Here is a 24784-nt window from a genome sequence, read left to right as displayed (position 1 = left end):
AATATTTGGGGAATTAGTCGGTGTTGTTTTAGTTTGAATGGGAATGTTTGTGTAAGTGTTCAGGGCCTCGGCATCAGCTTCAGACTGAAACTGCTGTTAACGGTCAGACTGCGATCCCAACAACCAATAAATCAAGTCCATACAAATGTAATTTTCCACTATGAAATGAAATGATTGGCCTATGTAACCTGCACTTACATATACAGTGTATTTTTAGCTTCTCTTAATGTTCAGCCACTCAGTCAATCATAATATCCCAGCCCGCAGTAGACGATGGACTCTGTGGGTGATGAATGATGATGTCCTTATTGTGGGAATAAAGAACAGACTCATCCTCTGTCTACTGAGCTGCCACTTCTCTTACAGACCACTGTTGTTTCCCACTGGCCTCATGAGAGAAATGTGTCTTCAGTCTGATAGTTTGCTGTCCTCACTGTTTGTGTGTGAGCTCTGTGCGAACCGTTTGGCCCTGATTGATGAGCTTTGCTCCGGCCAGGGAAACTAGATAGATGTGGTCTCCTCCTCCTGTTATATACTGTAAACAACAAAAGCACCTCTGAGAAGAATAAAAGGGAGAGTGTATTAATGTAGGCCGAAGTCTTAGACAAAGTGTGGTGCAGTCACAACTTCAAATCATCCTCTCTGAGCCCTTTAATCATGTGCCTTAGATGCTTTATGGTGACTATATCTAATGTGCTTTGTTGTGTTTTGCAGCTATATGACTGACGGAGGTTTGGGTCTGTACACACGGCGCCTGAACCGCATGCCCGATAGCATGGCCGCCGTCCGAGAGACGCTTCATCGAAACACGTCGTCAGGACAGGGAGATGCTGACAGGTAAGTCAAAAAACACCTCTTGAATCTCTTTGAAATTATCCGTTTGTGATGTTCTGTTCATTTCACAAGTCATTTTATGATTTGGTGCTTTAGTTTCCTTTTTGGAGTAACTGGTTTCCCTCAGCTTGTTTTGTCCACCTCCACTGATTCCAGTCAATTCACATTTGTTTAATTCTTTCGTAATGCAAAGAAGTAACAAGCAAACATGTTTCAGTTGATGCCTATTTCAGTGTGCAGGCTGTGTGAGCCAAAGATGCAGCAGATATCAGTTTTTTAAGTTTTTACTCAAAGTGAGAACCAGTTTACCTTCCTTTGGAATTACAGTTTTGGCCATTTTAATGCACCAGGTAAACAAGGGGTGAGAATGGTGATCTTTCAACGTATTGGACTATTTTTGCTTGGACTACTTACGCTTTTATATGCCTCTTATATAACATGCTGAACTTTGTGTTTATCCAGTTAGGCTTCTACAGTAAGGGCCTTTTCATAGTCGACGCACCCAGCGCGAGCAAGTGACGCAAGCGACGCGAGCAACGCACTTCCTTTCATAGTCAACACATTGAACGCAAACGACGCAGGTGACACTTGAAATGCAATACATCGCTCGCGCAGTAGGGGGTAGCAGAGTGACCGGTACATTCCAGCTAGCTAGTACTGCTGTAGCTAGCTAGAACTATCATATAAATGGGGGTGTGCCCGTACAAGTTCGCAAATTTTCCTCCTCGCCCGCCATATTTTCATACCTGCTTCTTCTGTGAATAACAAAAAGTGGTTAATTTCAAGTACATCGCTTGTATTATCACCCCGCTGGCAACGCATGGTATTACACACCTCGCTGCGTCACGTATCAAAAAAATGGACAACACATTTTGAGACGGAAGCACACATCATGGCGGCCAATGCGTCTCAATGCATCCCAATGCGTTCGCATCTGCATGCCTTTGCGTCGACTATGAAACGGCCCTAAGTATAGTTGGTAGATATATCTGATGGTTGTTGTACTTCCTGGACTGTTAACTGCTTCCATCAGAGCAAAATGAAAAATAATTTCATCACACTGTATGTGCTGTGTAAGTATGTCATCTGGAAGTGTCCTAAAAGTTAAAATACTGTTTGGTCCTCTTTTGGTGTCACTGGCCTTGGTCGACATACTTGTGAACAGAATAGTGAAATTTATCACTTAGGAGATTTAAAATAGTGTGTTTATGGGTGTAGGCATAAGAAAGTGTAGAGTGCATTGGTTTAATTTAGAGCTGCTACAATTAGTTGATTAATCTAATAATCAGTTAACCAATTGACAGAAAATTAAGGGCTGTTTTCATATTCAAATCATCGCTGTAGTCATTATTTAAGGAAAAAAGACAAACATTTGCTGGTTTTATACATCTTAAATTTAAGAATTTGATGCTTTTCCTTGTCATACATGGTAATAAACTTAGCAGCTTTGGACTTTTGGACTCTTGGTCAGATAAAAAGTGCCGTTTAAAGACATCACTGTGGGCTCTGGAAAATTGCACAGGGTATTTTTCACTATTTTCTGTATTTATAGACTAAGACGTTAACAGCTGAAACACAATCATATCCTGTCTAATGTATAATCTCTTAAAAAATGTTCTCTCTGTTTCACAGTGTGATATTGTACAAGGTTTGCTCAGACTTGCACGACTACACGTGGCAATGTGATGTGAATGAGCTTTGTGCAGCACTGATCCTAAATATTGGAGAGCAGCAGTGAGACACATGTATCTCTGTCCGTATTATCAGGATATATTGGCCACAGCATGTAGGAAAGTGAGAAGATTGAATATTTGTGTATCTGTGGGACTTTCCAGAGAGTCCCGTGACAGCGTGAGCGATTCAGTGTGATGCTGCAGTCTTTGTCCTGTCACAGAGATGGAGAGGGATTTGGTTTCTGGCTAATTGACAGACGGAAATGGATGAAGGCCAAGCAGAGTCCCGCCATGCTGCAAGATGAGGATGGGGGGTAGACAGAAAGATAGAGAGTAGAGGGGGAGGGAATAAGAAGGATATGAAGATGGACTGCAGAATGAATAGAGAGGGATAGAAAAATAAATGAATGAGGGGTAAACTGGGTGAGACAAAGGACTGACTGGTTGCCTCAATTTATATCCATCAACATGTGATCTTTTATTTAACAGAAATATAAAGTTTTTGTGTCTTTTAGGATGGCAATATTTGACATTTTAAACAAAGCTTTACAGCCTTACATCAGCCTTAAAGTGGGTACACACAGAGACGTGCTGGTGTGCATTGTTGACATCTTGAGTGCCTTAAGCTGCCTTTTCCGTAAATCCTCAGGTGTGGCTAATTTCCTGTCCTCCAGACTTTTGACCTTTGCCCTCTTGATGCCTTTTACCCCGCACACACACACACACACACCCTCAGTCTTCCACATTAAATTCCCCCAGCCCTTAGGTGGGGCTTTACACAAACTGTCCCTCTCCTCACCTTTCCTCTCTCCCTTTCCTCCTCCCTTCCCATCCAGGACTGTCTCTCCTCTCATCTTTCATTTTCCTCTTGCTTGTTATGATTAGAGACCGTAGTGAGTCAAAGAAACTGGAAACCAATTAAATGATAAAAAGTTGGGGGATTCCTCTTCTTTCCTGTTTGATTTTGTGCTTTCATGTCTCTCTGTGAGGTTTAATCGACCAAGTCGGCAGATGTTATGTTTCTCCCTGAACTCCATTTCTCATGATCTTCAGTCAGCTTCATTACTGCTTTCATAAGATTAGAGAGAAGGGCGAGGAGAGAGTTTTAAAATTAAGAGCGGATGAGGTGACTCCCCCCTCCAGACCACACCTCCTCTCCCCCCTGAAGGAATGTCTGATAAATGTGCTTACTGCTTTTAGTTTGGGATTAATTAGCAGAGGTGGAGAAGTGGCAGATAAAATGCATTAGCATAACAAGCGGAAAAGCCAGAGGAGCTGGAGGGTGAACGAGGGTGACTGGTGTTCTGTTGTAAAAGATGAGACTAATTTAATACATGAGAGGGGGGTTAATGGTGCAGTTTGGGCAGGTGAAGGAGAGTGAGCATCTTTTTCCAACATTTTGTGGTTTGTGAGTGTCACAGTGGAAGATCTGAGCTCAGAGGTGTGTGCGGTCTGTATTTGCTCACTGGGTGTGTGACCCATCTATAAACCTGCTATAGTTCAAATGCTTCCTTTTACATCCTCTGGTTTGTGATGCAGCGGAGCCTCTCGGAGCTGGTGGGGAAGTGGGGGTGGGGGAAAGGTGTTGGGTGTCACTGTGGCATTAGGGTAAAAACCTCATGACCCCTGGAAGAGGAGGTCACGAGCTTCAAAGGGTCGGGGTTCACAGTTAGGAGCGTTCCTAACACTGTTAAGCCTTCACACTAAATCTTCCAGATCAGAACAAACCTGCACTAATGAGGAGCGTAAAGGATGCAAGTAGAAAAACACAGCAGTGAACTGCTTATTCAGATAATAAGAAACCAATTAAAGGACATATCATCTCATCATCTGAGTTGGGGATTGATGTGACTGCTGGAAGTTATCACTGCAGCTGATCCGTTGGAGGTGCAAGAACTAGTTTTACCAACTGTCAAATGTATGCAAAGCAGTGAGTGGAAGCCAGCAGAGGATCACAGTGACTCACGGGACAACAGGACCTGTGAGGCTGAGTAAACAGGCAGAGACAATAGAGGATTCTGTGTATGTGTGAATGTGTGTGCGAGCATGTTTATCCCTGTCATTTATCTCCGCGGCCGGAGAAAGAGGAAGCAATCTATAACTGTCTGTCCTCTGATTTAAATTCTCTTTGTTAAAGCAGACAAAAGGAGATGTCTTTGTGGTGTGAAACCGCTGTAGCTGCGTGGCAGCGTGTTAGCACCCCCTCTTGCTGAGGCGTTGAAGATATCATTTCTCTTTTCCAAATGAGAATGTGACACAAAGAAAGCAGAGCTCCACATAAACCACTCAGTTTGAGGCAGACTGATGCTTTCATATGTGGCCGGGCGGTAAAGGATCCTACTAATCTTTTAGACATTTGTGCAAATGTGTCTTTTCCTCCTCTCTGTATTTTTTTCACTGGTATAGTCAGCAATGGCAGTCTTTATTTTGTATGATCAACGTGTAGCACTGAAAACATGGTTGATGTGAAAAATTAACACACAAACTCAAGGTGATCGACGAAATCATGTGAAAGCTATATAAAAAAGACTTCTACTCACAAGTAAAAGCACTACATACTACATACGCAGCAAAATGTGCTAAAATAGGCAGTAGCTACCTCTCCCATTGTCAGTATACAAGGGCCGTGTCGTAGCTCTGCAGTCTACGAGTATGCCTTTTTGTTTGATTTCTTACTAGTGTATCACATTTGGCATCTGGAACCCACTGGGAAACAATTTAGTAAACAGTCTTTAAAACTTGGTGCCGAATTTGGAACGATGTTTGAGCACTGCTAGGGGCAGAGATGGATGTTTTGTGGCAGTGCGTCATTGCATTGCGTCAAAAAAGAGGTGAAAATTTGCACGTTCGTCTGGCTGTCATAATTCCATCACTGCTGATTGGGACCGATCCGAGCTGGAGCCGATAAATACCCATGACTTCTACGGAGTAGGGCTGCCCGCTAATAGTCAACCAAATGTTAGTCGACCAGAAAGGTCATTAGTGGGCAAGATTTCATTGGTTGCTTCGTCATAAAAAAAAGTGGGGCAGCCTTACTGCAGAGTAAGGCTGCAGTAAGGCTGCAGCCTTACTCTGCAGAGTCATTTTTCCTGAGAATGAATGCTGTTAAAACTATTCTGATAAAAATAAAAGTCAGACGTTAGTGGTTGTTTTTTGTCCAGTGGGTAAGGGGCTTTACAAAGGCTGGTCTTGTCATTTAAAGGCCGATTGGCATCGTTATCAGAAGACATGAGAGGTTTTGTATCAACATAAGACACCTGACTGAGCTCCAAAGAATCCAGATAATCTGTACTTGAGCTGAAGTTACAAGAGATTAAAGTGGAAATAGACAAATTTTGTCCTTTAATGTAACACTATGAAGTAACTGTTGAATGTACAGTGTTATAGCTATAGAGTAAAGATCTCATCTGTGTTAAGACTGGTTCCCCATAAGCCTCACTCGGGTACGATCTCCCAGGAAAATAAAGGCTTGGTTTACGGCACAAAGGGAGTCTGTCAACCATCGTGCGACCAAAACAGGGAGATGATAGCGCTTGAGTTTTCCTCAGTAGCTATCCCTACTTACCAAAGAGTATCAATGTTAGATCTTTGCAGTTGCTATCCCCAGTGGTGGAAATGGTGGCCGGTGAAACAACCAGAGTAACCCTGGAAACTGTGGTAGCTGCTAGGCTCCGAGGAAAACAGAAAGCGATCCGGTTGTCTTTGCGACAGCGGCGCCAACCAACAAAACCACTTGGAAACGCTAGAGGGGGAAAGTTGGACAGTTAACTGTTTCCACTTCTAAAAAAGATGAATTACTTGATTTCATGACACATTCTTTTTATGGTAAAGACAGACACACTGCATTGGCAAAGACCAACAGAGAAATAACCAACAAGGAGCTACTGTTCTATTGGCATCATGTGATACTCCTTACTCTATAAACACCGTGACACTGTTGTTGATACACCTTCCATCTGCAGGTACCTGTTCAAACACACTTAGACATCACTCACTCTCATACCTTTCACTGTCCTTCTAATTATCTTTTAATTGTAGATTTAATGCCTCTTTATAAAGCACTTTGAATTGCTGTGGTGTTTCAAAGGCACTTTATAAATAAACTTGAGTAAACCTGCCATGCCTCGCCTTTGTGGTGCTAAGCCTTTAAACACCAGTCTTTTAAAACCATTAACACTGCATATAAAAGCCCAGCCTCCTCATTTAGTTCAATCATCCTCTGGCAAAAAAAAAACAAAAAAAATGAATCGTGTTCAATTTTTACCGCAATGTGACATCATTCAGCAGCCTGCTGCAATCCTGCCAATCAAATACATTCAGTCCCCAAATTCCTGATTTGATCCATCTGATCCTGAATTATATAACTCTACGATCTGATAAACTCAAACTGGCCTTCCTTGATTGTATTTTACTTTCTTACTGGTATTTTAGTCCCATGACAAAGCAAATTCTCAGGGCAGATAATTCAAATATGATTTTGTACTCTGGAAATTGCTTAAAATTTGAGCAGTAATTATCTCCACCATATATTTTAACACATGTAACTGATGCAGGTGAGCTGTAGATGCCTCATGTTAGTTACTTCATGGTTAAAATCCTTCTACTTCCTTAAACGTTGACATGATCCTGATACATGTTGAAATTATTTTGTCTGCCCCCATTATGTGGAGTCACTGTAGTACGATGGATGTTGATAAGATTTCAAATTATCTTTGTTAGTTTCCAGTTTATCTCAGGAGGCTTTAATCCCACCTGTAACAGAACAGAAACAAGTTGCTACTTACATGTCAAACCACACACACACACACACACACACACACACACCGACACATTGGAGGCACGCTTTCTGTAACACACACGCCCCAAGCTCCAATATGTTTCCTCTCCTGTCTAGACTTGAGCAGGATCCCTGTTGGCCTCAGGTAAGGGAAGATAGAGCTTCTTCTGCTCAGCTACCCAAAACACCTGGCACGCCACCTGTCTCGCCCTCTGCCTGTCTGTCTCTCCGCCTGTCCTCTGTAACCCCACCTCCACCTGCTCCCCCGGTGAAGGAGAGTGAATGTTGTGGTTTGCCTCCAGGCTTTCTCTGTAATAATAATCACTCCCCTCCCTCTGTTCCTCGCTCGTTTCATGAGCCAGCGATCTTGTTCCCCAAAGAACCAGCAGTCTATTTGTATGGTAATCACAGACACACCGAAACACAGCTTCATCTGCACCTTAACCCCCTGAACCTTCCTATAATTGTTGCACCCAGTCCTGCTCTTCTTGGAGACAGCGTCAACCTGTCAGTGCTGATTACAGCTGCTGCTTCAGGACTCTAACACTAACTCTGCAGCGTCTGGTGTGTGTCTGTTGAGTCTCGGCTCCTCTCTCCAGGAGTGTTTGGTTAATAATGGCAGAGGGGAGTAGGGTGAGTCACTGTTGGGTTACCAAGACCAATGGCACCATGCAGGGAAATGATGATCACACATCTAAACCATCCGCGGTTGTCAGATAGTGCAGTTTGCATGATCTTCTCCTGATATTTTTCCATTTTGAAACATGAAAAGTTGCAGATTGGAGTAAGGTTGATGAAACTCTTTTACTTCAGGTTTGAAAGGACAGTAGATGTCCATTTACTCCTTTGCATGCTGGCCATGTTGAAATTGTGGTACAGCCAAAAACTTGGCTGCAGTGTTAGTTAACAGACCATGATAACCCAGCACTATTACACTGAGAGCTTCCTGCATGCTTAAAGGAACAATGTGTAAGATTCAGGGAGATTTAATGGCATCCTGCGGTGAGGATTGCAACCAGCTGAAACTACTTCCAGTTAGTATTTCTTCAGTGTTTATTGTTCAGAATGTTTATAACAGAAGCCAAATTATCCACAGAGGTCTCTTCCTCTCCAGAACAAACAGATGCAGTGATTCAAAGCGGTAAGCACACTAAATAAAGCAGTTTCATGTTACAAGATAGTGGTTCTCATATGCTGCTCGGCATGACGGAGACAGGCCTGCTGATGTTTGCTCACCTTTTTTCTCTGCTAACTTAAGATCCACACGTTTAGGAGGTGTTTTTACTGCGAACTGAATTATCAGCAGAGGTCTCTTCCTCTCCAAAACAAATGGATGTGTTGATTTACACTGGTAAAGCTGATGAATAAAGCAGTTTCAGATGTAAAAATAAATCATGTTTTTCTGACACTCTAGTTGCGATGGGGCTGCCCACTACTGTTGCCGATCAGCGTTGCCAGGTGGGAAATGTAGGATTATCGTACCAGACTAAAATGATCGTATTTTGAGGAAAGTTATCGTACACCCGTCATTACCAAAATAAAAGGCTTACTGATGCGCTATTGGCAAATATAATCACTCTAGTGTTTCTAGTTTCTTCTTCTTCTTCTTCTTCTTCTGTTTTGAATCTCATTCTCGCTCAACTTACTGATGGGTCCCAGCGTCTCGTGGGGCGGACGCAGCTGACCATTCAGCCAATCGTGCTTGAGACCACAAAATGGTCAAATTAGTGTACAGTTCAACATGGTGATCTCCGTGGACGAGGACCTCATTTTCAGGTGATTATACACTAAAGAAATCATACTTATTATATTCAAATTCTGCCAATATATTCCCTTAAATCCCACACACAGGATCTTTAAATGTGTTCCAGTTACTGGTGTGCATTCACAAGTCAGATATGAAAGTAATAATCTTATCTCCTTAAACTTGAAATGAACTCCAGTCTTACTGGAGCTAAAATTGTGCAGTCAGTGATTTAAAAGAATTGCAGTGACGTCTTTAAGTCATAGCAGACTGACACAATCTACCTGAGATCTGGTCTTGTTGAGAAAAGAGAAAATTGACCTCTTTCTTTTGTAAATATAACATCACATTCACTGAGAGGAGAGTGTGTTAAACATTGGTTCTGAGATACCCACCAGCCACACCTATCCTTTGTCTGCTCTCGCCTTATCTTCTGCAATTACACACAGATCCCCTTATAATCACAACACACTTCATGCAACCAAACCCTATTCCACTGATATCCAGACTCTCCTGCAGCCTTTGACTCTCCTGGAATACTAAATACTATAAATGCCTCCGAGGCATGTTCATACTGAAAGTAGAGTTCTGCTGCGTCCCAGTGGTGTGTGTATGCGTGTGTGTGTGTTTGCGTGTGTCTGTTTGTAATGAAGTCAGTCCAGCGAGGCATTCTGAGGCACGCCGGAGCAGGCTGAGGCAGTCTGACCCACAATCTGTAGCGGTTTGATTCAAGATGTAAGGTCAAATGTGTTCCCAAGTTAATGGGCTGCTCCCACACACGCTCACATACCCCAGCTGCTGCAGAGCACTGCTCCACCTACACAGCAGAAATGTCCATGTTAGTCATTTTAGTCTTATTTGCTTTTTTAAAAAAGTTCTTCTGTGAACTTCGAATCACAAATTTGCACTGTTGATCAATAGGACAGTGTCTTGACAGCCCTGGCTTTTGACAGAATGACTAGCCGGAAAGTCTAAAATGGAGGAAGCTATCATATCACAGCTTGCACCATCAATTTGTGTTAAGCCTTCCTCTGTCGGAGTATAGACTGAGCAATAGTTGCAGAGAGTTTTGAGACAGGAAATACGTCTTTTCTTTTGTAAGAAAGTATGAGTTGTAATGGGTGCAACATGTTTGGTAAGATGTAGATTGTCTTTCTAGCTTCACCACATATAGAATAAATTTGCTCTCCACATGTGGGAGGAGGTGTATTGGGGTTGAGCAGTACGTTCCTAAGAGAAATGATGGTTCCGTTGCCATGGATACCGTATCAGCAGACCATCTTCTTACTCCCCTGGGCTTTTAACAAGCACACCTGCCTCGCCTTAGGAAACACACATACACACACACACACACACACACACACACACACACACTTAGAGAAGAGGGTGGGGCTGTCACACAGGTAAATAAGAGTTTTTCTCCTACACATTCTCCTTTTTATACCAAACATTGCAGCTCGAACATCCACAGTTCTCTCCTGATCTTTGTACTCACTGCTCCGTCATATTATTTGTTCAAGCTTGTTTGTGTTATCCTGTTTTTGTTTTTGTCCAGTTTATTTGCTTTATTACCCAACTGAAAGCAGTGAGATGGAGTAATGACCCACAGAGAGAAAGAAAGCTTGATATGCAACAGTTTGCGGACTGGATTCAAAACCAGGGCGTCTTGATTGCAAAGTACAAGAGCCACAGCCACAGAGCCAGCTGTTTGCGAGGGGAAACACAGAGGTCAGATACTCGGTCCAACGTCTCTGGTCCAGTCTGAAATCTGAACCAAACCACCAGGAGGAAACAGTAGATGGAGAAAGTAGAGCAGAGGAACAGAGCATGTTGGACTTTAATTCATCTGCAGTGAGCGGTTTGCGGAGCGCTCAGCGCAGGGTAAGTTTTAATCCCTCGTACCTCCCCTGACTGATATTTTCCGTGAGGTTAGGTGTGGGTGGGAAGTCGAGGTGTCAGCAGGTTCATGCAGGTTGTGGCTTTGAAGTAACTGGATGAAGTCGATTATTCATGTTTGAACTGCAGGAAAAGCTTGGGGACAAAAGTCTGCATGCAAGAAAGGTTTAATGTCATGGACTCTTGAAATGTAACAGGTTACAGACCAACATCTTGGTAAGATTTTCTCCTTTGAGCCCCAAATGGTATCAGTCACATGGGAAAATGTGTGTTTTAGGTCTGATTTTAACCATTTAAGTCACAGTTTTCCGATTTATTTCACCTAAGATAGCTTTAAGGTTGGGGAAATCCTCTATTACCGTATATATGCAGCTCTTCATAGCAGCTATATGAGGTTTACACAGAATCACATATTTTAATCTGACCCTCTAATGATATAAAATCCAAAATGCAGCCTGACGTATTTGGTGTCTTTGCAAACTTTGGGATCTCCACAAGAGATAGGAAGAGTTAATATTGATCCTAATAAACTGTCCACACTGTCAGTAAACAAGTTTTTTCATGTAGATTTATATTACTGAAAATCAGTGTATTCTGCTGATGTGCCCATATCTGCATATCATCTGTGGAAAAATAGAGCACATAGCAAAGTGGAATGAAAACAAGTGGCTGGATGTTAAGAGAGGAAACTCCTGAAAATGTTTTATTTCCTCAGAGTGGATCATCATCTGTTATCTGGAGATGTTTTCAAAGAAGGTTTCAAACCAAATGAGAATAAAAGAGGACAGATTCTAGGAAAAGTTTGCCTTCTTGTTGTAGCTGCACCTCGACAAAACTGCTAATATTTCATTATTTGGCCCCAGGGATCCCATTATCCTGTTTTGTGGAGCTCAGATGTTGAGGCAGGAGTCACGGGGCTGTGTTTCATTCTAGCACTTCAGCGACAGTAGACTGGTATGTATGCAGTGAATGTTTAAGTAGTGCATTTGCACACATGTGACAAATTCCACACATTTGTCCCAGTAGTCTTTTAAATTTCGCTTTTCGTTGCGCGGGCAGATGCAGAAGCACGGTGGAGTTGTGTGCCTGTGTCCAGCGATGCGTGCCACATGAGTGAAGAGGTTTTACCGTGGATCCGGGTCAGTCGGTCGGATCTAAGGGAGTGTGTGTTTACACATCAAATAGAAGGCGAGATGGAAAGAGACGAGTCAAAGGAAATCTGTGTGAATGAGAGGCAACCAGGGAGATCTAAATGCTTTGATAAATTCTCTGAGTGCAGATAGCAAATGTTTTCCCAAAGACCGGAGACAATGGGACCAGACACGGGAGAGGGAGAGAGGAAAAGAGACATTCCTGAGTGCGTTGTCCAGTTCAGTCCTGTCATTTCTCGTCAGTGCAGGGACAGCTGTGTCATTTTTGTACCACACAGCTCCTGGTCTCCGGCCTGGAATGTGCTGGGTCCTGTCCTCTCCCAGCGGCCCCTTCACTGCCTCCTTCACCCTCACTCTGCCCATTTAGTCCAAACTATTGTCTTTTGATTGAAAGATAAGTTTGAACTGGACCTTGAGTCCTGAATGTAGTCAGGTTTTAGATGTTTTTCAGTTGTGGAAAATAAAAACTTAATGTGAATTATACCAAAACATTTAAACAATCTGGCAGAGGTAGTAAAAACACCTGCGATTATATCATACTTAAGATCGAAATGCCAGCAGCTTGCATGTAGTTACGTCTTCACACACTGATTTAAATTTTCTGACCCCGGAGGCAAAGAGCAGCTGCAAGCACAGATACTGATATGACAAACGTTTCTCTTTGACACAGTAAAACTGGCAAAGCAACTTCCTGATACCTGGGGAAACATGTGCTGTCATATATTTCTGTTGTGTCATATTATTGCTTTCCATGCCTGCTCAAGTAGCCCAGTTTGCATATTAATTTCATGCTATTTTAAACACATATAATTCTGTTTTTTAGCAGGAAACTGCATTTTTCGCTGTGTCTGATAGTTGTGTGATTGCATTTTGTATTTTAAAAGCCTGTGTATTATGTTTTAATGGTTATACTGCCTACTGGAAATTAGTACTAAACATAGGATATACTGTGATGATAAAGCAAAGGTCAGTTTTAAATGGCATTCGTTAACATTGACAAACAGCCGGCATGGTGAAAAATATATATGAATATACAGATGTTATGGATGAAATCAGTATCAAACTATAGTATGTTAACAATGGTAATTTTGACATGATTCTGTGAAATAATGAATATCGACTGAATATCGAACCTTAAAGCCACAGTGTGTAGGAATTTCTCCCATCTAATGTTGAAATCATATATTGCAATCAAACAGATCGCGCACTCTAACGCCTCACCCTTTCAAATGCGTATTGCAACAACGGTAGCCGCTGTGTACCAAAAAGCTATGATAACACTGATGAAACCATGTCATCCGATATTACATGGAGTATTCATTCAGGCTCCTAACAGCAGCTAACAGTGCCGCTAACAGCTGTTAGCAGCCAGCGCCACTGTTAGTGCTGTTAGCTGTGATTGTATTACCTTTCTCCTTCAGCAGCTCTCTCCACCTGGGAATGGCTAACCAGATGTTGACCCTCGTTTTTTGAATTCACCGGTCACGTTGCCTTTTCTATTCCCTTTTGCGCTTTCTTGGCGACGAGGATTCTGTCTCCCGTGATGCTGCATATGCATGATCCTGCATTATGCTCAAAGAGTGGGACTTTGTTTCAAATTTGCCGGGGTAGTAGTGAAGCGCCTCTTGCTCCTCTCCTTTGGCTCCTCAGTCACGCAGTGCTGGCCTGGCTCTCAATGAAAACGCAGAAGGCGGTGCTGTATGTCCCTTCCTGGCGAATGTATTCTCAAGATGGCGAAACGTTATGGAACCCCCCAGATGACTTACCTGCACATTGTACAAACAAATCCAAAATTCTCCTTTTACAAGAATGTCAGATTATTGGTGGAGGTAATAGTACACCAGTGATGACATATTTATGAATGCAGACATCAATTTTTGCCAATAAACAACTGAAAATGTTACACAATGTCTGATCAGATTGTTGTTGAATTATTTCAAAACTTTGCCAATTTCAGACCTGATTTTATAGAAGAACAGCTCATAAACAGCTGCTTCTGTTTGGACAGCATTTGAATTTAGGAGGTTTGGCTTCTTTTGTCAAATAACACATTTGGTTTTGCAAAGAAACGTATTCATATCCCTCAAAGTAAGGCATCGTATTGGTGCCAATGATCAGGTATTGTATAACTAAATACTGTATTGTACACTTGTCTAAACAAGTTTCAGTCTATATCAAGCTCAAACCATCAAGATAAGATTCCACTGAAAATGTTTAAAGGATCATGTTGTGTTATTGTGGAGCACCATGAGAAGAAGAAGTTGTTTTTCAGGTTGTGGCATTATGCAAACCATATTTACTGGTAGGAATAAAGTGTTTTGCATGCTTGTGCTGGAGCTGATTAATGTGGGATAGAGTCATGACAGCAGCTCCCCTGTGCTGATGTTGTGTCCATACAACATAAACAGAGCTCACCTGTCAACTGTGCCCACCCCCCTAACCCTGAGGGCTGTAAGTGAGAAAGACAGTTAAAATTCTCTGTCTGTCTGTCTGTGTGGACAGAGACAGAGATTTGGGGTGATATGATCCAGCCACAGTGCGAGGACCTTAGTCGCCCCTCAAACACAGGAAATCCCCTTACTTCTGCTTCACAGGTCTGTTGTGGCCGCATGTCTGTGTGTATATTTCTGCGGCACAGATCCTGTGTGCATGTGCCAGCGTCGGACTGGTTTTTCAGGAAGGGGGGGGGGGGGGGGGGGGCGGGTTACTGTACTGCCGGGCCGAACAACCCATCGACCGACCGCGGCCCTGAGGGACGCACACAAAAAAAGTTAAACAAACACAACCACAGCCTTTTTCTCAGGACACTTCCAGACACTCCTATTGGCTGACCCACATGGCAGCCTTGTTTTTTCATTGGTCCCCTTGCCTCCCCCACTCTGCTCTTCTCTTTGGAGGTTTCACCTCTGAACTGTGACCCCTCTGGGAAAGCAAAAAGATTTCTAAAGGGACCTGGCGAGAGGCGAGGTTCCTCTCTGGAATGTCTTGATTTGGGTCACTCTTCCTATTCCACTACTGTCCTCTCTGACCAGTTTATAGGCCTTTTAGCCTCTCCAGTGAGCGAGAGAATGAAGTCGTGTGTCATGCTGGTGAATGGCAAGCTTGCTTACAGAGTTCAGCTGAACATTCCAGCTGATTCAAAGGTCAGTTCACCCAAAATCCAAGCATGTTTCATTGCTGTGAAGAAACAAAATCCCATTCACCGCCACTGTATTACGGTGGAGGAAGAAATCTGAGAATCTAAATGGCAAGATACTGTAAGAGGTTTACAAAGAAAAAACTTTTTTTTTGTGGTTTTGGTGAACTGACCCTGTGAAGGAGGAGTGTAGAGGGATTTAGTGGCATCTAGTGGTGAGGGTTGCAGATTGCAACCAGCTGAAACTTCTCTTGGTTAGAATTCCTTCAGTGTTCGTTGTGAAATAGGTTTTTACCGGGAGCTGAATTATTCACAGAGGTCTCCTCCTTTTCAAAACAAACAAATCAGTTGATTAAAACTGGAAAAACTTACAAAAACTTACAGCAGCAGGATGTAGGGATAGTGCAAACAGGAAGCATCAGTAGAAAAATTTTAAGTACACAGCAATATATATATCTATATGAGTGTGTGAAATAAACTGCACAAAAACAAAGAGCAGTATGACAAGCAAATGGTATAAAAACAAAGCAATATTTTACGACATTGCTCTGCTCATCGCAGACAGGCCTCTAGCCCAGCACCTGCTAATATGTGCCACCTTTTTTCTCTGATAACTTAAGATCCAAATGGATATAAATATAAATGGCTCATTCTAAGGTACGGAAAACACATCGATTCTTATTTTCAGGTCATTATACATTAAAGGAGACATACTTATATTTTGTCTCTGCTATTGTATCCTCCTAAATCCTAACACTGGAGGTTAAAGAGGAACAGTAAGAGGCACTTCACCTCTTCTTCTCAGTGTGATGATCTATTAGTTGTCGGCCTTGCTGGCCTGTGTTTGGCACCGCTTCCTCCTGGGGGCAGCCAGCAGTTACCGTCTCCGTCTCCTGATTGGCCGTACAGGGCCCGGCGGTGGTTAACTGGCGGGTTGCTTTGCCAGCGGGAGGCTGTGGGCTGGGCCACGCAGCTTGGCCTGATCTCTAATTAGCACTGGCTTGTCAGTTAGTCAGGGTGGATCTGTCTGGGAAATTGCAGTCTTGCACACACAGACACACACAAACCATAGCTGGGAAACACACAGGAAAGCGACAGTGGGATGAGGATTGTCCTTCAGTTTCAGGGGGAGATTGTCTGTGATCATGCGGCTTTGACTTGTGTTGCCGTTTGTCTCTTGTTAGGCTGAAGTGGCTTATTTAGGGCTCGGGGTGTGTTTGTGTGTGTCTTGCTGGGCTCTATTAGTGGCCTTGCTGCAGCAGTGAAGTGGTTAACAGTCCCGGGGGAGGCTCATGTTACCAGCAGCAGGGCAGGTCCTTCCCTCCTCTCTCCCCCTCCAGTTTCTCTCTCAGTTAGTCCAGAGAGAGACGAACAGTGCCCAAGGGATGAAGCATCAGTGCAGCAAGCGACAAAGGAGCTCAATCTAGGAACAGTGCCAGGGCGAGAGGGAGAGGGCGAGAGACACTGAGAAGGCTCAGAGAGGCAGACAGGGAGGGAGTGGGAGACATTTGGCTGTGTGAACTCTCTCAGCGGCATGAAGTCATGAAGCTCTCTGTCCAGCTTGGCATTTTCCCGCAGCGCTCTGGTTCCCACGGCAACACAGGCACCCTAACCAGGTAGATGTGTGTTTGTGTGTGTGTGTGTGTGTGTGTGTGTGTGTATGCGCAAGGGAACTTGTAGTAAATCCAACTGGTTCAATCTGTGTTCAGGAGGTGCTGAGATCTTTATGGGTTTGTAAATGTCTGTTTCGTCATTGCTGTCCACATATCTTTATTTTCTCTCTGCACATTTGTGTGTGTGTGTGTATCTGTGTGTGTGTCTGTGTGTGTGGGACTTTCCCCTGTGGCTGTACGGATGAGCTGAGACAGTTGTGGTCAGTCTAAATCTCTCAGCACCTCTCGGCTCGTCTGCTCCACGGATGCTTTCAACTCTGCCGCTGTTTGATTTATTCTGCCGGTGCCTCCAGAAGGAAGTTATGTTTCCCCCTCTCTGTTTGTCAGGTTGTTAAAAAAAGCTGCAAATGCGTTTGGCTTGAAATCTGCCGGGGACCAGCTGATTAGATTTCAGTGGTAATCTGAGTCTGGGATTTGAGCCATTCAGCAATCTTTGTTTTTGTTTAGTTTTTTCAAAAGCTGTAATTATGATGTTGTGTTCATGTGCTGGTGGGAAACATTCAGGACTTCCAAGTTGGCAGCTGAACAGCTCTGCATTGACTTGCCATCTTGCTCGTCTGAAAATCTAACTTGACAGATGAATGATGAATGAGTGGTGATAAGTGCTGGGTGTTCAACTTCAGTGCTTTTTTTTTATGTCACAGGCATCAAGTATCGGAAGTTGGCATTGGATGCTGGTCGGATGCTTAGACTCACTCTGAGATGTTTTCTACATTTTTAGGAATCTGCTAATTTCAGGCTGTATTTTATTTAGGCAAAGTCTTGTTTGGCAGCTTGTGTTACCACAATATGTAACACTGATCTTTGGACAAGTTTGGTTTATTTTGTCAAGTTAAAAAGTAGAAAAACATGGTCATATTGCTCCAACTACTGCAAGCTGTTGGAAATAGTGTTGTTTGGTATCAATAAACTAAGAATTATATTGGCTATAGCAACGAAGAATTTCAACAATATGCTGACCTACTGGTAACATAATTTATCAAGCAGAAATGTCAAACTTTTTCTGCTTCCAGCTGATAAAATTATCTTTTTATTTTGGACTATTTGTAGCACAGTTGTCTTCAACAATTTGAAGAAATCGTCCTGGGCTCTGAGAACTTGATGGGCATTTTATAGACTAATCTATTTGCAGAAAATAATCAGCAGCTGAATCAATAATGAAAGTAATCCTTAAACTTAAGGTCTGGTTGGTGTGATAGGAGCAGAGGGGGTGTGTGAAGAGGGGTGTGTGTGTGTTATTAGTCATTATTGTTTCACTGCTGTCATACAAAGACTTCCTTGACGGGTTTTTATGTATCATTGGTCTTAAATGACTAACTGAACGGACCCCAGACGACTGTGGAAATACAGATAGTTTGACAACACTGGCTGTGTGTGTGTGTGTGTGTGTGTGTGTGTGTGTGTGTGTGTGTGTGTGTGTGTGTGTGTGTGTGTGTGTGTGTGTGTGTGTGTTTTTCCTCTGGTGCAGCCAACCCTGCACTAGCCATGACCATCAGCCTCCCTCTGGTCCTTTCAGAGCGATGTTTGCCAACTGGCCGGGCTTCCTGTCCCCCACAGACTCCCAGCGGATGCACGCATGCACAGACACACAGACGCACACACACATATTTACAAATATCCTGCATTAACTCCCAGAGTGTTTGCTCTGTTCAGATGGGTTTGTTTGAACAACTCACAGACACACACAGACACACACACTCGCACAGAAACGCACCCTGTGATGTCACCCCTCCGACAAGCCTTTGTTCGTATGATAGACAACCCCATTCAGCCTGTTGGTGTGTGTGTGTGTGTGTGTGTGTGTGTGTGTGTGTGTGTGTTCTGAAGTCAGTTCAGACGGAGAATAAAGAAAGAGACTCCAGGCAGTCAGAGAAGCCAGATCCATCTTTTTTTTCTTCTTCTTTGCAGTTTTATTTTGGTTTAACACTGGAGTTAATAGATTACGTTTTTCTTCTCTTTTCATACTAAGGCATGTATTTATCAGAAATATTTGCTGTCCTTGTAAAATGAAGTGTACAAAGTATTTTTTAGTTTTAAGTTTAAGGTTTTTATTTTTTTTAAGTTTTTGTATTTGTATTTGTTGTATATGTAGGGACACTCAGTATGCATCCATAAACGCTCTTTAACAACCACACTCACACACCTACAGTAATTATATTGTAAGTGTAGATGTGTATAAATCTATGCTTAACCTAAAATATAACACAGGAAGAAAAGGACAGAAGCATCAACTTCTGTTTCACTTAATTAGCAAAAAACCCCTCACTCTTTCTTCTGGATCTTTGTCTGTAAATGGTTCAGCTGACTGATGCACAGCAGCATTGTGTTCATGGTATAAGAAGCTTCATGTCTCACTGCTAACCGTCTGTTGAGTGTCTCTTCAAAGAGGAACTAAACATGTTACTGAAGAGCCGTCGTGACGCTGTCTGCCAAGAGGACTCCCCCATCCTCTCCACTCTCCTCTCCAGATTGACTGTTTAAAGAGGACTAAAGGGAATCTGTGTGTCTGTGTTTCCAGCTGGGATGACAGCAGCTCTGTGAGCAGTGGCATCAGCGACAACATCGACACAGATGACATCAACACCAGCTCCTCCATCTCCTCCTACGCCAACACGCCCGCTGCACAGCGCAAGGGCCTCAACACACAGGTAAGACTACACATGCAAACACACACATACATCCACATTTATGAAAAATATCAAACTTTTTTATGGTTGTGCTGCAGGCTGGGATAGCCAGTGTCATGTTGGATCTGGTTCAAAGTTGGTTTATCATCTGGATTAATTCAATCCCATTAAATCTTTCATTCTGTCCTCCCTTTTTATTAGAAAAGGGCAATGTACAAACATTTAGACGTGTGTGTAAACCGCAAATATGTAATATACCTCACAAAAGTTGAGTTTTAGCTCTTAAATTACATGGTTGTTAAAAGCCAAGGTTCAATTAAAGAAAGGATTTGTATCAGTAAGCATATTTTATACTGTGTTCAGGTATGATTTGAATTCTGTCACATTCTAGGTGTACATGTGGTCCAGTGTGAAGCTCATGGATTCCTAAATACAAATCAAAGTGCAAAAAAACCACTGAAGTTTTCACCATATACAAAAAGGCACCAAGGCATGTGATGCACGATTTCCATGTCAACAATAGGACCACATGAGGTTCATTTGAAGGCAGCACGAGATTCACATTTGGTCTGTGAAAAAATGAGATCTACAATGCAGGAATTGTCAGTTACCATTTGTAAACACAACATGCAAACTTGGCCCCTCTTCCCTACACTGCTTGTATGTACACTACCGTACTATTGTACGGTAGTGTACGTATTCATTGTAATAAAAAAGCCAGTATTTTAGCGAACAGAGCTAACTGCCGGCACCTACCTGTCTAACAGAAAACACGCCAACTCTGTGTTGCTCTTCATCCCCATCCTCTCCTTCACTGCTCGCCAGCAAAAATGAAAGTAAAAGCCAACCCCAGATTCACTTTTGTCCACTATTTTTAGCAACAGGTTATAAAGTCCTGGCCTCACCTGCGTGCTGTTATTGGCTGGAGGCTACAGACTTCAGGCCAAAGGTTGCAGCCCAGCCTCAGCTAAATAAGAAGATGATACAGGAAGAGGGAAGGGTCTCTGCAGATAAAAACAATGCCACGCACTACTAGTGGATCCAAAGTGATGATTGAAAGGAATTATTTTTGTGTGAGTCTCTACGTTGTTTTCTAGGAAAGTCCTACATAGTATACCCTTAAATAGCATAAACTCCATATGGTATTGTGAAATAATTGGATGAAATGTAAACTTAATGTAAACTGATGCAACCGTTTCTTTCCACTTGGCCTCATTTCTCTAAAGCCAGTCTGTCCCAGCATTCCTCTGCCTTCAGAGAAGAATGTGAGACTACAGCTGTGAACTCACAAAGCCAAAGCTGATGTTGACTCTGGCCTCAAATCATTAAACACTGATTAAGAGCCACTCCCCTTCAGGGAAAGTGATCGGTGAGACGATAATATTGTCAGCTGACTCGCGTGTACGTCACGCTCACGGCGTTGTGGCGTGATGTGGAGCCGACCACCATGTGACGTGTGTCCGTTATGTCTGCAGAGGTCGAGGTGCTGGATGAAAAACAAAGGAGGGCACAAAGGAGCCTTTCTCTCCGTACAGCAGCCCAACACAGTGCAGGTTGATTAAGTCTAGTTTAAATTCTGTGAGCAGAGCAGCTTGCTGCATTTTTGTAGTGTTGCCGTGGCAACCAAAGAACGAACTTAAAAGCAGCCATCACCCCTCAAACAGCTGTAATTTACTGTTGGAAAAATAAAGGCTACGGTAAACTGGCTGAGTTATGCCCCAATTTAGAACAATTAAAACTTCTCAAAAAGTTTTTTCAAGTTCAGCTCTAACTTGCAAACAGAGTGTTTTAGGTTTTGAAAAAAGACAAACGAAGTTGTAAAGCTCAGGATGATCATGAGCAGCAGCTATTTCCACTTTTTATTGTCAACAACAGTCATCACAGACAACCAAAGTGGACTTCTTTGCTGTGAGTGCAGACTAGCATAAGATTTGACTCCTTAAACACACACTTAGAAAGCTGCTTTGAAAGGAACATACTCTAATGTCATCTCATTTTAATGGTCACCATACAAAATCCCAAAAGACCGGCATCTTCTTGACTTGGGATTTTGCTTATGAAGACTTGTTTAAAGACTTAAAACTGATGACAGACTTGAGACATGACTTTAAGTTCAAGGCTCTCTTTCAAAAACATGAGCTGTTCAGCAAAGTGGAAGCAGAGAAAATGCTTCTCTCTCATTTCAACGAAGGAGGAGACGTCTTTCTGCTCTGGCCCTGACGTGGTCAAACAGCTTCCCCACAAACTGCTCAGGTGATGGTGGTGTGGACGCTGGCAGGATCACACAGCATGATGGCTGTGGTCATAAAATGGAGTGCTTTTTAGAGGCACTTGGCAACGTCTAATAAAAGACGCTTTCTTCAGCAGTAATAAATCTGACCTACTGGGTGTATGTGTGTGTGTGTGTGTGTGTGTGTTTTCCCAGCCTGTGACGGATGCAGAGAAGCACTCGGCTTCCACAGCAGTGCACCAGGCCTGGTCAGGAGACGAGGTGAAGAGGCCAGACGGCGGGTCAGACAGTGGGGTCAGGATGGAGCCGGGCTCCAAGTGGAGCCGCCGGAACCCCTCCGACATCTCCGACGAGTCAGACAAGGGCGGCTCAGGGAGGAAGACCCCCTCGGTGTCTCACACAGGCTCTTGGAGGAGAGGCATGAGTACTCAGGTGGGGGTGACGTCCCCCCGGACTAAAAGCACCAGTAGCACAGGCTCCTCGAGCTCCACTGGCCTCAAGACCCACAGTTCAGGTAACAACGACCTCCACCACCAATAACAGAAAAAACAAACAAATAAATAAATGATAGATTACTTATACAACAAATATCAATTGTTACTGAACCATTATTTATCTCCTCACTTCGCTGTTATGTCTCGTTCTGTGTGCTGCAGGTAAAACAGATGACGTCAAGGTGTCAGAAAAGGGTCGTCTCTCTCCTCGTCCTAATGGTCTTCACCGCTCGCCCTCAGATGCAGGACGCAGCAGCGGTGATGAGGCAAAGAAGCAATCGATCCCCACCAGCCGCACATCGACCACAAACGCCCTCACTCACACTGTTTCAGACCCCCACTCCCAGACACACACACTCACCTCACGCACTCCTACCAGCACCTTCGGTTTCAAGAAGCAGGGCCATGGCATGGGAACCATGGTTACTGCCAGTGGTGCAACTATCACAAGTGGCTCAGCCACCCTGGGAAAGATGCCCAAATCTGGGGCTCGCTCACTGGCAGGAGGGTTGAAGGCTGGCGGGCAGGATGGCGGGGTGGCACTGGGTCACCATGACGACAGCTTCCTCCCCATGAGTGCCCGCTCCACGCTGCAGTATCGCAGCCTGCCGAGACCCAGCCGCTCGGGAGCAGCTGCCCGCAACGGAAACCGGTCCTCCACCAGCAGCATCGAGGCTGCTGTACTCTCTGTCACGTCTCACGGGAAAAACTCAATGAGCTTGACCAAGGCCAACGGCTCAGGAGGCGTGATGGCCAACCAGACAGATCGGGAGAAGGGCGTCTCAGAGATAGACAACCTGAGGAGCGGAGTGGTGATGCAGAGTGGAGGAGCAGCGACTGTTCCTTTGACAGGAAGACAGCAGGTTTCTTCACCTACACTGCGGAGGTGAGCACACACACACACACACACGTGCACGCGCGCATGCTCTTGCAGACATAGTGGCGGATAAGTGATGATGAGACATGCTGAGTGGGGTCCTCTTGTATGGGCTTGAATTTACCCACATACAGCCCAAACACACACAGAAGGTCATTTAAAAAGACAGTAATCATGCAGTCACAGTAAATGATAAACAGTGGTGAGTAATGATCACATGTGTGGGCTTGTTGTACACACTGACAGACATACACACACACACACACACAGGCTCAGTGAGGTTATATCAGGCCATTGTGAAAGGCAGGCTTTGAGCCGGGCTGATCAGCTGCCAAGCCTCAGCCTTGGCGGTGCAGGGGGGGGGAGGTTGGAGGGAGAGGGTGTGGTACAGGGTAATGGGCGCTGAGTCTTACCTCAGTGCTCTGCCCTCATTAATGTGAGGGAGTGATAACTCTTCAAAGAGGCTGTGTGCTGCCATTATCGCCCACCGCGGCTCCAGTCATCATAGCCTGCCATTTAGCTCTAACCCAGGATTAGTAGAGAAGCAGGAGAGAGTTTTTTGTCTGTGTGTGTGTGTGTATGGGTCTGTGTGTGTATGTATGGGTCTGTGTGTGTGTGTGTGTGTGTGTGTGTGTGTGTGTTGGCCTTGAGAGCACTGACTCTACCTTTCCTGGCTGCAGATCTTCCACTCTCTTCCTTGGATCATACAGTAAAGAATTATACTGGTGCTTTTGTCTCGCCAGCCTCCGTTAAACTCTTTGATCCAGAACAGTCATGAATATTTTACATGTAATTTGTTGTTTAAATTTCTGTTAATATTCATAACCCCTGGAGGACAAATCCTAATGATTTTTTTTAACCTCATGACCCTTTGTCTTGCAACAGCATCAATTTAAATTTACATTTATACAAAAAAAGATAGCTTAAAGCAACTTTGACACCTTAAAGCAATGTAGCATTATAAAGCATTTAAAGATGTGCAAAATGTGTACATAGATACTAATAAATAATATAACTACATAACACTAGATTCTCCTTTAAGGTCACATTAGACAAACAGGATATGCATCTTTCGCACTGTTAGGACATTAGGAAATGACATCCTTTGATTTATTCCTGCTCTTTTAGCCCCTGGTCTCACCCTTCCTCCCCTCCCTGCTTTTCCACAGGTTGTTTGGTGGGAAGCCCAGTAAACAGGCTCCAGTCACCACGGCTGAAAACATGAAGAACTCCACTGTCATCTCCAACCCCCACGCCACCATGAACCACGTGGGCACGGTGCTGGAGTCCCCCGACGGAGGGCTGGGAGGCGTGGACAGTGAGACCAGCAGCCTCCTGTTTGGCGGCAGGGCACAGGGATTAGGGATGGGGACGCTGGGCAGCGAGCAGGTAAGCAAGAAACAAATAACAGAGATAATTACTCTATCAGTCAGTTTACTCTGTAAATGATGAGTGTGGATAACAAAATCATCCAATATTTGGCTGTAATTCTCCATGGTAACCATACACTCCAAAACTTTGGCATACAGAATATGTCAGGTCCTGGGCTTTTTGATTCATGGGTGTCCAAAGTGATGTATATTTCCTTTTAAAATTACTGATGTAGCCTGGTGTATCTTTAGCAGCAGCCACTTATTCATTAGTTTCACTGCTATTTTTAGCTGCACACATT

General features: G+C 43.7%; 1 protein-coding gene across 8 annotated transcripts in view; it reads left to right on the top strand.

Moving 5' to 3' along the window:
* The window catches only part of nav2a (neuron navigator 2a), a 305157-nt gene that overhangs the window by 241947 nt on the left and 38426 nt on the right, over positions 1-24784 (top strand). For all 8 annotated transcript variants that reach the window (XM_078173805.1, XM_078173798.1, XM_078173804.1 and 5 more), the window contains 5 exons: positions 715-837; positions 19403-19532; positions 21937-22255; positions 22398-23121; positions 24282-24501. In XM_078173805.1, coding sequence (XP_078029931.1) covers positions 715-837; positions 19403-19532; positions 21937-22255; positions 22398-23121; positions 24282-24501 — 1516 coding nt within the window. The remainder of the gene's footprint in view (positions 1-714; positions 838-19402; positions 19533-21936; positions 22256-22397; positions 23122-24281; positions 24502-24784) is intronic.

Source organism: Epinephelus lanceolatus, chromosome 2, assembly GCF_041903045.1.
Source record: "Epinephelus lanceolatus isolate andai-2023 chromosome 2, ASM4190304v1, whole genome shotgun sequence".
Lineage (NCBI taxonomy): Eukaryota > Metazoa > Chordata > Actinopteri > Perciformes > Serranidae > Epinephelus > Epinephelus lanceolatus.
This window is presented reverse-complemented; position numbering and strand designations above follow the sequence as displayed.